The sequence below is a fragment of the Embiotoca jacksoni genome, unplaced genomic scaffold (assembly GCF_022577435.1).
Source record: "Embiotoca jacksoni isolate LCO1_2020_lvr unplaced genomic scaffold, fEmbJac1.0.p SCAF_16, whole genome shotgun sequence".
Lineage (NCBI taxonomy): Eukaryota > Metazoa > Chordata > Actinopteri > Embiotocidae > Embiotoca > Embiotoca jacksoni.
The window spans coordinates 11,806,014-11,818,676 of record NW_027185296.1 but is presented as its reverse complement, the minus strand read 5'-3'; the positions used below and the strand labels follow the sequence as shown (position 1 = coordinate 11,818,676).

Genomic DNA, 12,663 nt, shown 5'->3' with positions numbered 1-12,663 from the left:
GGTCGTCAGTTGAATGCAGCAGGGTGTGGTTTAAAATCTGCAGCGAGCGCTTTACATGTGAAGAGATCGCAAATTGTTACCACAAAATGACTTTTCATTTATTTCATCTCTTTATTTGTTTTAGCATTTAATTACAAAAGGAAGGAAAAATGCTTGAAAACAAATGCATCTCTCAGGTGCCCTTTTCCTTGTCCAAGGAAAATCTCTTCCGACTTCTCCAGCGCAAAAGCTTGATGAAGTTCAGGCTGGCGTTGAAGACCTTGTCATGTTCAAACACCATCTTGTAAAATGCGTCAATTGGAAGGTCACCATTGGGGTCAGTATATTTAAGTGTGGTCATCGGGGTGTACAGGGTGTTTGTTTGATGGCGGAAAGGGGGATTGTTCATGGTGATAATCTTGAGGGTATGCTGGAAGGAAAACGCAAACATAAACCACATTTCCATACAATTTGTCTCTATATGCAGAGCATCAATTAATGTTACAGAGTTTTAATTCATGTTCATGTTGTTAATTAATGCCATATAATAAGATGAAGCATGTTTGCGGTTGAACAATACTATACCTCGGCTACATCCTGTGGAGTCTGCCCAAAAGATTCAAACATCTGTTTGTAGTTCTTCAAGTAGATGTTTGTGAACATGTTGGCTGTCACTTTGTCAGCTCTGCTCAGATCAATCTTCAAACCCTCCTCATAAACCTTCCGTTCAAACTCTGTTATCACTGGACCTGGCTCTATCAGGCTGATTCTGAAGAAGGAACAGGAGAAGAAGCACAGAACAAACGTAACCAACCTCCAAATAAGAAACTGAAATGCCGCATACCAACTTCAAGGGTAAACAAATATTACTTTTAATATATTGCAATGGCATTTTTGGGTGTTTAATGCATGCCCCTCTTTCTCTGCTCCTATTTGAAACTGCCCTGCATAGCTATCCTTTTAATAAGAAGTTACTGAATGATGTTATGTTGGAACTTGCTTAAAACCAGGGTGTGCTATGGTTGGGGTTTTCATCACATACTTTCCTCTCAGCAGTGAAGCAAGTTGTTGTGCAATATGACCACACTGATGTACCAATTATAGACAAGGGCTGGTTTACAGGTCTTTTCATGTTAGCCGTGAAGGAGAATGTCTTTGTGCTCTGCAGGGGCAGCAGTGTAAGAGAATCAAAATCTTACTTCAGACTGAACCTCAGGGCTTGTACTGCCAAGCTCTCACAAAAGCCTTCCACTGCAAATTTGGATGCTGCGTAGACATCATTGAATAACATTCCTAAAACAGAGAGAGACACTGTTAAGACACTTTATCTTAAACCAGTGCTCTTATGGTGAAAAGAAGCCATGGCGCCTCACCCTGAATACCCATGACACTGCTGATGACCACAATGTGTCCTTTTTTCCTCCGTTTCATGTCAGGTAGAACTTCCTTCAGTAGTCGCACGAGCCCGAAAAAGTTGGTGTCCATGACAGTCTTCATCTCATCGATAGAATGACACTCGATGGGTCCAATCAGACCCATTCCAGCATTACTTACTGAGAGGAATTTAAGAATGGTAAGAAGTGTTATCAAGGCATTTACAGTATAAATATATGCATAGCTGCAACAATAATTCTCCTTAAAGCTGCATTTGTAAGATTCAATTTGTTTTCTGTCTGCTTTGAACCAAACAGTGCAGACTTACTGAGAACGTCCACCCTGCGGTCAGGCAGGCTGTCCACACAGGCTTTGATGGAGTCCTCGTCACACACGTCAAGCTGCTTGATCTTTAAGGTGCTGCCCAGAGTTCGACCTGCTTCCGCAATCAGTGTCTCACCCTTACTCAAGTTCCTCATGGTGGCATACACTAAAACAAAAGACATTCATGACATTTTTTCTTGCTCATCCAAATATTCAAACTCCCCAATTTTTGTAAAAAGAAAACGTATGTATCCTATCCTTTTTGACCTCCTGTTCTCCTCTATTCTCTTCTTCTTCAACAATGTGACACCTGTGCAGTACAGACACATGCGATGTTTCTTTAATTTCTTGTTCTTCTTTTACACCTAACACTATCAGAAATCAGGTTTTCTACCTCAGCAAGTTTAGACAAAGCCAATAAAAAGAAATTACCCTTGAACCTCTTCTTCTCATCTTTTGCAAGGCGCACAGCCAAAGCGAGGCCAATTCCAGAGGAGCAGCCTGTGATTAGAACCACCTTCTTTGCCATTGTGCCTGGTTAATGTCAGTCCTGCAGCTCCAGCAGAAGGAAATGAAAGAGAACAATAGAAGGGAGGACACGGGCATGAAGGCCGTTTTAAAACTTAAGACTCCTTAATCCATTGATCTGCAAGTCAGCTTGTACTTGCGCAGATGGCCGGATTACTTTAATTGGATTTAAGCTAATGATAACAAAGTCATTGTTGCCATCAATTGTATTATGTGGATTAGACTTGACAGCAAAAGCTCATGCTCTTGTTTGAATAAACAATCCAATTAGAAAATAATGAGTTTCATTCTAATTCTAGACCTCAGTGCTGCTTTTGATACAATTGATCACATGATTTTATTACAGAGATTGGAAGATGTTATGCTTATCAAAGGAACTGCATTAGACTGGTTCAAATCGTACTTCAATTCAATTCAATTCAATTCAACTTTATTTATATAGTGCCAAATCACAACAGAGGTTATTTCATGGCACTTAACACATTAAAGTCCTTACAGCAAGACTTTACAATATTATACAGAGAAACCCAACAATTCAACAGTTCCCACATAAGCTAGGTGGGAAAAAAAACCCTCCTCTTTAAGGGAGAAAAACCTCCAACAGAGTGAAGGAAAAACTCCCTCTTAACAGGAAGAAACCTCCGACAGAACCAGGCTCAGGGGTGGACTGCTATCTGCCTTGACCGGTTGGAGTGAGAGGAGAGCAGAGAGAGAAAAGGACAGCATAGAGATAGAAGAGAAGAACTGTTGGTGGAGACGACAAGCGCAGGGCAGAGACATGCAGCTCCATGACGGGACATCTGCAAAAGAAAGAACAGAAACTACGCGAGCGAGGGAACTGAATGGAGACAACAGATAATAAGAAAAAGGTATGGGAGAGAAAAATATGGTGAGGTATGAGTCAGTTAAAGAGTAGGAGGAAAGAAAAGAAGCTCAGCATGTAACAAGGTCCCCCAGCAGCGTCGGCCTATAACAGCATAACTAAGGGTTGGTTCAGGTCTACCTGAGCCAGCCCTAACTATAGGCTTTATCAAAAAGGAATGTTTTGAGTCTAACCTTAAAGCTAGAGAGGGTTTCTGCCCCTCCAACACAAACTGGGAGCTGGTTCCACAGGGGAGGAGCCTGAAAACTGAAGGCTCTGCCTCCCATTCTACTTCTGGAAACTCTAGGAACCACAAGCAGACCAGCGTTCTGAGAGCAAAGTGCTCTGCTAGGATTATATGGTTCTATAAGATCTCTAAGATATGATGGAGCCTGGTCATGTAGAGCTTTGTAAGTCATCAAGAGAATTTTAAATTCTATTCTTGATTTCACAGGAAGCCAGTGAAGAGAGGAGAGGAGAGGAGAGGAGAGGAGAGGAGAGGAGAGGAGAGGAGAGGAGAGGAGAGGAGACACGTGAACAGTAAGACATGTAAAACGAGCTCACCTCCTTCTTGGTGGACGGTGGGCAGTAGAAGAAGTAGTGTGGATTGGAGGGCACACTTTTGAAATACTGAGACAGGATCTCCATGAATTTATCCTGTCAGATGATTATTAGAAAATATAAATGACATCACTTAAACCTTGTTAGTTTATTCGCTCATGAACTCACTGGTTATTAGGAGACAAGTCGAAGAAGAAAGGAATAACAAAGTCTGGAACAGGTATAAATCATTTGACTGGAGGACTTCAGACATTACCTGGATTATTTTGTGCAGGTCTGGATACACCTCACACCTGGGCTGTGACTGGAGCAGGTTCAGAGGGAACTGTGGGATCAGTGGAGATGGAGGAGCAGAGGACTTCCCTCTAGATTCAGCTTCACTGACGTCCTCCATGTCAACACTAACAGCAGAAATATCACATCATTAACAGCTGTGTTAGGTCACAGGACACTGGCAGCAGACATCAGTCAGCCTGGAGTCTGAACTCAGTGTTCATGGTTGTATGGATAGGAAAGAAAGGCAGACTGACACCAGTAGGAATTGTAGGGAGCAGACAGGCTGTACTATTGAATCCTGTTCTCACCTGCATTAGGAGGCCATGGCAGCCCTGTCCTCTGGCTGCTCCTCCTCGGCCTCTCCAATGATGAAGGTGGCAGTGCTCCTCGCAGGCTTTGTATGTCCTCCCCAGCCCGGAGCCTTGCCGTGCTCCCTGAAAACCCGGATGTGTCCACAGAGGGTCTGCAGGAAGAACGTGACGTCAATCTCCTGCAGGGACTCCTCACAGTAGTCCATGGCCATGAGGACATCCGGGGAGCTGATGCTGTAGGACTGCTGCAGGCTGCGGTACACACCTGAGGAGCACAGGGAGGAAACCAGAGTGAAATTCATTATTCCTGCTGTTGGAGTTTAATGTTGGAGAAGGAAAATCACGGTGAGCAGAGGATTTAGGAAATTACTGAATCTTATTTTGAACAAGCCTGAGAGAGCACAGCCCTGCTAGCAGCTCTGTGAAGTGAAAGACTTTCAATGATAATGTTAGCATGTTCATGTTTAGCAGTTATAGCATTTTGACATTGAAGACATTTACAAATTAGCATGAACACATTTTTAATCTGAGGTTGACGGGAATAAAGAATCTGTTTGTAATAATTCAGCAAACGTCCAGTTAACTTCAGGTTTATTTAAACCCTTCAGTTTTACACACGTTATTGTGCTGTAGATTTGATTTTAAATGGATGTAATTAAAAAAATATTGTCATGATTTTACTCTCAATAACCCATAATGTCAAGGAAAAGCATGTTTTTAGAAGTGTTTGCATATTTATTCAAAATCAAAAACTGAAATCTCTCAAGAACAAAAGTATTCAGACCATTAATTCAGCAGACTGTAGAAACCTCTACAGCTTTAAAAGCCTGGATAAATTAATCCCACTCCTCCTGTCATATGTGAAGCTCCATCAGACTTCTTCACGCCTCTCTACAGATGTTCCCCTCCTGTGGTGTCCTGACGGTTTCCTTGGATCAGTATGGGTACTCTTTAACCTCCTCTAGCTGCTGCACCACGAAGGCCTGATTGATAAACTACTGCTGAGGATGTCGTCTGTCTTCGTACGTTTTCACAGCTCACAGCATCAAAGTAAAAACTTACAGAAACAATGTTAGCATGAGGCTGCAACACAACACCACGAAAAGAGTCTGAGTGCACCGCACACAGGTGGGTAAAGAGAACAGGATCTGACTGCAGATTGGAGACCGAATGCTTCTGTAAATGAGAGATTTCAGGTTTGTATTCTAATAAAGTGGGTTACAGACTAAAGATATAAAAGGGTAAAAACTGTGTGAGTCAGCTGTCAGCAGTATTCAGGGTGCGTGTTGGGAGCAGCTCACCCCTGACGTAGCTCTGGTGGTAGTGCTCCTGCAGCAGGCTGCAGTAGTTGGCCAGCTCCTTGTGTTTGTGCAGCTGAGTGAGGAGGTCTGTCCACGGTCAGACTGCTGCGGTCCTGAGACAGAGACCTGACGGAGGACAACAGGACAGAAGGCACACACTCAGTGAGACAGACTGACGAAGCACGAAGAACCTGTGAGGACTCATACTTCAGATTTTCCAACAAAACAATGCGGAGCCACATCACCTTGATCGCACGGCTCCAGTTGAAATAGAGACGGACAGGTTTGACCAGAGCTGCAGCCACAAGAAGCAACAACAGAGAAGCTAACGAGCCCACAGCTGAACCTCCACAACAAGAGATGGATGGAGAACAAAAGAGTTCAAAATGCAGGAAGAGATCGGACACATGAAAGAGGACAGCAGCCACCACAGATGGAGCTTCAACAGCAGGACACGTATTCATCTCTGGAACACCATGAAGTCACTGCAGACAAGCTGCTGCATCAAACATCTTATTTGGGCAGTGTGTCAGTGTGTGTGTGTGTGTGTGTGTGTGTGTGTGTGTGTGTGTGTGTGTGTGGTGGTCAGTGTGTGAGTGGTGGTCAGTGTATGAGTGGTGGTCAGTGTGTGTGTGTGTGTGTGTGTGTGTGTGTGTGGTGGTCAGTGTGTGTGTGTGGTGGTCAGTGTGTGTGTGGTGGTCAGTGTGTGAGTGGTGGTCAGTGTGTGTGTGGTGGTCAGAGGGTTTTAAGAAGAAATTTCTTCTTAAGAAAGGTTGGTGAATGAGGCTTATTGACTTTAGCGAGTGAACTGGGTGGAATATTAAAATGGACAGAAGGTATCAGAAAACAGAGAGAGGACAGAAACAGTTTCTAGGCGTCTACCTCTGCTGATTTTTGTGCTCTGATGAATAAAAGTATTCTTTGATTTTAAAATAGTATTGCTTTAGTTTGCCCTTTTTGAGGTAGTGTATGGTAAAATCAGGGATTTTATTTTATTTTATGAAAAACATGTTTGGTATCTGAAGCGGAAAGTGTTTGGTTGGATATATAATAATCACACATATGATCATGTTCTTTTATTTATCAACACAACATTTTTATTCAATGATTATTTGTGTATCTAATGATTGTAAAACACTGAAGCCATTCAAAGTAAATAAAATAAATGTGTTGCAAAAAAAGTTTTAAACGCGGTTTAAATCTTCCTGCGCATGCGCGCTTCACAGGCTGGGAAGCATGCTGCCACTTCAGGCCCCACAGGGAGGCCGATCAACTCCACTAAACGGGCGGTCATTGGAAAAGAAGCCCGGGAACACTTTTTTATAAGTTTAATAACTTTATTTACGGTATTAAAAACCATCTCGGTGTACAGAACGTCTTTTATAAGTTTAATAACTTTCTTTACGGCCCCCCAGGTCCAGCAGCTGCAGCACCAGCTCTCCTCCTTTCTCCCACTGCCGGCCACCAGCTCGCTCCCTTGGCTCCACCAGACTTCAGCCAAAGCAGTTTGTTCAGTGTTGTTGGGTCCAATGAGCCTGAAGAACCGCTGTCGGTCCGGACGAGGCCGTTTGACACACAACACAGCAGCTGCACGTTTAACGAGCCGATCTACGAATCGCACCGGACGGCGGTTCGCTCCCGGAGAACACAAAACCGTCTTCCGAGCCGTACCGACCACAACCGCTGGACCCAAAGTGACCACCGCGACGGCTGGAGCTACAGAACCTGGAGCCAGGTGGGGAGAGAGACCGGAGACCCTGCCTGCTGGGGAGGACCATGGTCCCGTGACACCGACACGTGACCCCGACTCCACACTGCTTTTTTTATCGGATATATATAGTTATAGAAATGCCACAGAGTATAGGAACAGTACTGTGAAATATCTGGATTTAGATGGATGGATGGATGGATGGATGGATGGATGGATGGGTGGGTGGGTAGGTAGGTAGGTAGGTAGGTAGGTAGGTAGGTAGGTAGGTAGGTAGGTAGGTAGGTAGGTAGGTAGATAGATTATATATATTAATCCCCCAAGGGGAAATTCTTTCACTACAGCAGCATTATACATGCCCATAAAATGTATTCACCCCCTCGGATGTTTCACCCTTTTGTTGCTTGTATACATGAAATCATGGTCAATATAATTTGGCTTTTCTGACAAGAATTTGCAAAAAAAAGCTTCTTTCATGTCAAAGTGAAAACAGATTTTTACAAAATAATATCAATTAATTAAAAATATATAGTGTAATAAGTGTTTGCATAAATATTCACCCCCTTTAAAGTGACTGATCTAATCCAACAGAGGTCCAGTGAGTTGATGCCAGCAGTGTCACATTAGTGAAATGGAGATCAACTGAGTGCAGATGATGTGTGTCCAGTGATTGTAGTATAAAAACACCTGTCTGGGAGGTCCAGTCTCTGGTTCATCAGTATTCATGCTACAACTGCAACATGAAGACAAAAGAACACTTGAAGCAACTCAGAGAAAAGATCATTGAAAAGTATAAGTGAGGAGATGGCTACAAAAAGATTTCCAACTCACTGGACATCCCACAGAGTTAAATCCATCATTAAGAAATAGAAGGAGTATGGCTCTTGTTTAAATCTGCCTAGAGCTGCCGTCCTCACAAACTGAGTGACCGGGCGAGAAGAAGACCGGTGAGGGAGAACACCAAGACACCTACGACCACTCTGGAGGAGGTGAAAGCTTCAGTGGCTCAGATGGGACAGACTGTACATACAACAACTGTTGCCCAGGTTCTTCACCAGTCGAAGCTGTATGGGAGATGGCAAAGAGGAAGCCACTGTTGAAAAGAGCTCATGAAATCTGGCCTGGAATTCACCCAAAGGCATGTGGGAGACTCCAAGGTCAGTTGAAGAAGGTTCTTTCGTCTGATGAGACAAAAACTGAGCTTTTTGTCCTTCAGACTAGACGCTATGTTTGGTGAACACCAAACACTGCACATCTCCACAAACACCATCTCCACCGTGAAGCATGGTGGTGGCAGCATCATGCTCTGGGGAGGCTTCTCAGCAGCAGGCCCTGGAAGGCTTGTAAAGGTAGAGGGGAACATGAATGGAGAAAAATATCCCCAAATCCTGGAGGATAATCTGACTCAGTCTGCAACAGAAAGATGACTTATTTTATTTATTAAATTTTCTAGCGAGACAACGACTCCAAACATCCAGCAAAAGATACACAGAAATGGTTCAAAGACAACGAGGTGAATGTTCTGGAGCGGCCAAGTCAAAGCCCAGATCTCAATGCAGTCAAGAATTTGTGTCTGGACTTAAAAAGAGCTGTTCACGGCCGATCCCCGAGCAACCTGACGGAGCTTCAGCTGTTTTACAAGGAAGAATGGAGGAAAATGTCAGAGTCCAGATGTGGCAGCCTGATTGAGACACATCCACACAGACTCAGTTGCTGTGACCGCAGCCAAAGGTGCATCTACTAAATACTGACTGAAGGGGGGATATTTATGATATCATTTACTTTACCTTATATATTTTTAATTAATTTACATTATTTTGTAAAAATCCATTTTCTCTTTGATATTAGAGTTGTTTTTTTTGCAAATTCTTGTCAAAAAAGCTGAATTATATTGACCATGATTTCATGTATAAAAGCAACAAAAGGGTGAAACATCCAAGGGGGTGAATACTTTTTATAGGCATGTAGGTACAGGAAAAGATATAAAACAAGAGTAAAAATGCACAATATATATACAATAAAATAGAATAATATTAAATTAAAACTAACTAAACAATAGTGCAAGGATTTAAACAAACAAACAATCAAGAATAATATTTACAGATAATATTTATTTTTTTTACATTTTGAATCACTGGTTGTTTTTCTTAAGAAACCGGAGCACCCGGAGAAAACAAATGAAAGATGAAGATGATCTGGACCCACAGCCACAGAAATAAAAGCCCTGAAGAGGAGCTGAGCAGCAGGATCAAACCTTGTTGTGGTCACAGAAGGTGATGTGGGACTCTGTTGAGAGAAGACACGGCTGGAAGGAGTGGCCAGTCAGAGAAGTGGGGAGAAGATCCAACGTGATGGGGGGGGGGGTACAACACAATGCATTGCAGCTGGGGAGGAAATCAATCTGGATTTGGTTTGGAATTTTAAGGGAGTTTCTTTGTGCTTATATTTTTCAGGTGACAACTCAAATTCACGTTGTTCTTTCGCTCACAATTTCAATATACGCGTTCTCACATGAGCCACATTTTGAGAACGTGCCCTGAGGTTTTCAAGTTGGGCTTGAAGACTTGTATTCTCCATCTTCAGGTTTCTGATAAGCAACGTATCGGATGCGTTCCTCGTCTTTTTGTCCTTGCCTTCTAAAGTCTTCTCTCTGGCTGTTTCAGCCTCTAACTCCTTCTGGAGATCGTCCACTATTCCCTGATTAACACGTCTGTCCTGTTCAAGAGTAAAAATGTGTTTGTCATGCTTTTTCATCATGGTCTGAAAATGGGGATGTTTAGAGATGGGTGTAACGTGGACTCCCTGTGGTGGTGGTGGTTTCACTGCTTCAATCAATTTGTCTACAGCAACAGCTTGTTTTGTTGTTATTTCATTTTGTTTCTCTATCTGTTTTTGAGCTTTGGAGAGATCCTTTTGTCCCTGATCGCATTTTAATTGCAATGATTTCTTTTCTTTATCTAAACGTTTAAACAAATCGGTCGTCTCTTCTTTGAGACAGGAATTCTTGTTTTGTAACTGAATAATTTTCAGTTTTAGTTCTGTCTGATCTTTCTTCAGTAATTTAATCTCATTGTCTTTTACATGAACATCTTTTCTCAGTGTTGTGAATTTGTTCTGGAATTGAGGTAAATCAGGGAAATCATTATCACACTCTGATCCAACTTGTTCCAGAGTCTTACTGCTACTTGCAATTTGTTTTTCTAAATCAGCCACTATGTCATAATAATCGTCGCCACATTGTCCTGCGTCAATGTTTTCTAACTCCTCTATTAATTTATCCGTATGTTTCTTGGTATTAAATACTTTTTTCCCCAAACGTTCAATGTCCTTCTCTGAGTCACGGTATATCCTCTCATTCTGCTTTACACAACGTGTAACTTTCCTTTCTTCATACTGTTTCAGTAAACTCATGGCTGTGTAGATATGTATATATTTGTTTCTTTATTTCTATGTTGTATATATGTCTATTTCTGTTTATGTCTATTGATGTCTGTCTGTTTTTATTTTTTTTGCACACTGAGAATAAATTCCTTGTATGTATTAAAACTGGCCAACCAAGCTGTACTGAGATCACTCAATATACGAGAAAAGCCACATCCTGATGTCGCGTCATAAGGAATAGGCCACGCCCATTCACCCTCCAGTTATGACGGCTGAGCCACGCCCCTTGATCGACGTTCGGCGAGCGTAATTACGTCACTTCGTGTTTACAAAAGTTGTCACTCCGTTACTTCTGATATTTCATCATCTTTTCCTGAATTAAACGTCCCGTAATCTCTCTGCACTTCTTTTAGTTTCAAGTTCAAACTCTGCTCGCTCTACTTGAGCAGTTCTGCTGTCAAATCTTTGACCAACGTTCACTAACTTGGTGTTTCGGTACCGCTAGCTTAGCAGTTAGCAACGTCTTCCCTGCCCCATGTTGTTCCTGCTGTGCTATTATATGCTAGTCTTTGCTTACAATACAATATATGTATGCCATATTATATTTCTGATATGCAATCTCGTATTAATCAATTATTACTCCTCAGGCTATGCAACAGGCTGTGCCGATATAGGTCAGCGATACTGATGTGGTCAGTTTACTGCTGTTCAAAAACAACAAGACCACCGGGTACGGTACTACGGTACGACGGTACGGTACGGTTGATTTACCACCGTTAGTTTCACCTCCTATTGTTCTGATCTCTTCTGAGTCATAAAACAGGACCAAGCTGCTGAAGACGACCCCCTCAACAAATCAACAGAGGACAGCTCAACTGCACAAGGCACTGTGTTTTTTACTACAAGAAGACGGTCAGGGAGAGACAGTCAGTCAGACTTCATGAACTGACACATACTCTGTTGTGGTCAGAGAAACATAATCTGGACCCAGAGCTCTGTAAACTGATTGTTCTGCTGTTAAATAAATACCTTGAAGCCTGACATCTTCTCCTGTTGCCTCATTAAAGAACACGCAGGACTGGGGGCTGACACATATTGGCTTTGTACGAGCAGGAGCCCAAGTCCAACATGGTCGGTGACATGTTCAGTTAGAACCCGGCCTCCTTTAACGAGAACGGTACCTGGAGTACATGGAGTACCTCGGGGTACCGTACCTCAGTACCTCGGGGTACCGTACCTCGGGGCTCTGGAGGCTCACCGGGTTGGATTCATGCTGACCAACAGGGAGGCGGAGGAGTTCATCGGAGGAGCTCATCGGAGGAGGTCATCTGGAAGTCTCAGTCTCTCCAAACCCTGTTTTGTCGGACCACTTCTTATTAACATCTGAAGTTACATTAATGGACGACACAGCATGTGGGAATAAATCCCACTACAGTAGATGTCTGTCAGATAACGCCGTGGCCAAGTTTAAGGAAGCAGTTACATGTTTATCCTCTTCGATGCCGTGTGTTAAAGCAGTGGAAGACATCTACGTTGATCTTAGTCCCACACAAGTGGATCATCTGGTAGAAAACACTGCAGTATCTCTGCTACAACTCTAGATGATGTCGCCCCTCTGAAGAAGAGAGTCATGAACCAGAGGAAGTTGTCTCCGTGGTACAACTCATTCACTCAAAAAGGGACCGGCTGACTCGGCCTGTATCCTGGGCAGCTCCCTGAGGAGCTCCTATAGCTAGCTGGTTATTTAGCATGGTGCACAGCCGCGATTCTAATTCTATGACCCTCCAGAGCCCTAACTACACTACATTTATTACAGCTACCATTATCATTAAGGGAGACAGGGTTGTGACTAAACATGTCACACACTGAGCAGGAAAAACCAGAAGAGGTGGAGGGAGAGAGGGAAGCCATTGCTGACTGCTAAGCTAGCAGTACCAAAACGCCAAGTTAAGTGAACGTTGGTCAAAGACTTAACAGTAGAATTGCTCAAGAAGAGCAAACGTGAGTTTGAACTTGAGATTAGAAGAAGTGTGGAGAGAGTTAAGATACATATAATTC

General features: G+C 42.9%; 1 protein-coding gene across 1 annotated transcript; it reads right to left on the bottom strand.

The window, feature by feature from the left end:
* Positions 1 to 172: 172 nt before the first annotated feature.
* On the bottom strand, positions 173 to 2,206 carry LOC138198531 (retinol dehydrogenase 8). The gene is made up of 6 exons (XM_069149973.1): positions 2,110 to 2,206; positions 1,682 to 1,843; positions 1,353 to 1,532; positions 1,179 to 1,272; positions 565 to 748; positions 173 to 409 (listed from the first exon to the last, which is right to left on the bottom strand). The coding sequence occupies exons 1-6, from the start codon at positions 2,204 to 2,206 to the stop codon at positions 173 to 175; spliced, it is 954 nt and encodes a 317-aa protein (XP_069006074.1).
* Positions 2,207 to 12,663: the final 10,457 nt, after the last annotated feature.

Excerpts from the sequence above, each read along its gene's own strand:
- LOC138198531 (XM_069149973.1), bottom strand. The coding sequence starts at position 2,206 with ATGGCAAAGAAGGTGGTTCTAATCACAGGCTGCTCCTCTGGAATTGGC. Across the intron at positions 1,844-2,109 it reads TGAGAAGAAGAGGTTCAAGG|TGTATGCCACCATGAGGAAC; the intron begins GTAATTTCTTTT and ends CTTTTGTTTTAG. Across the intron at positions 1,273-1,352 it reads CAGTGTCATGGGTATTCAGG|GAATGTTATTCAATGATGTC; the intron begins GTGAGGCGCCAT and ends TCTCTGTTTTAG.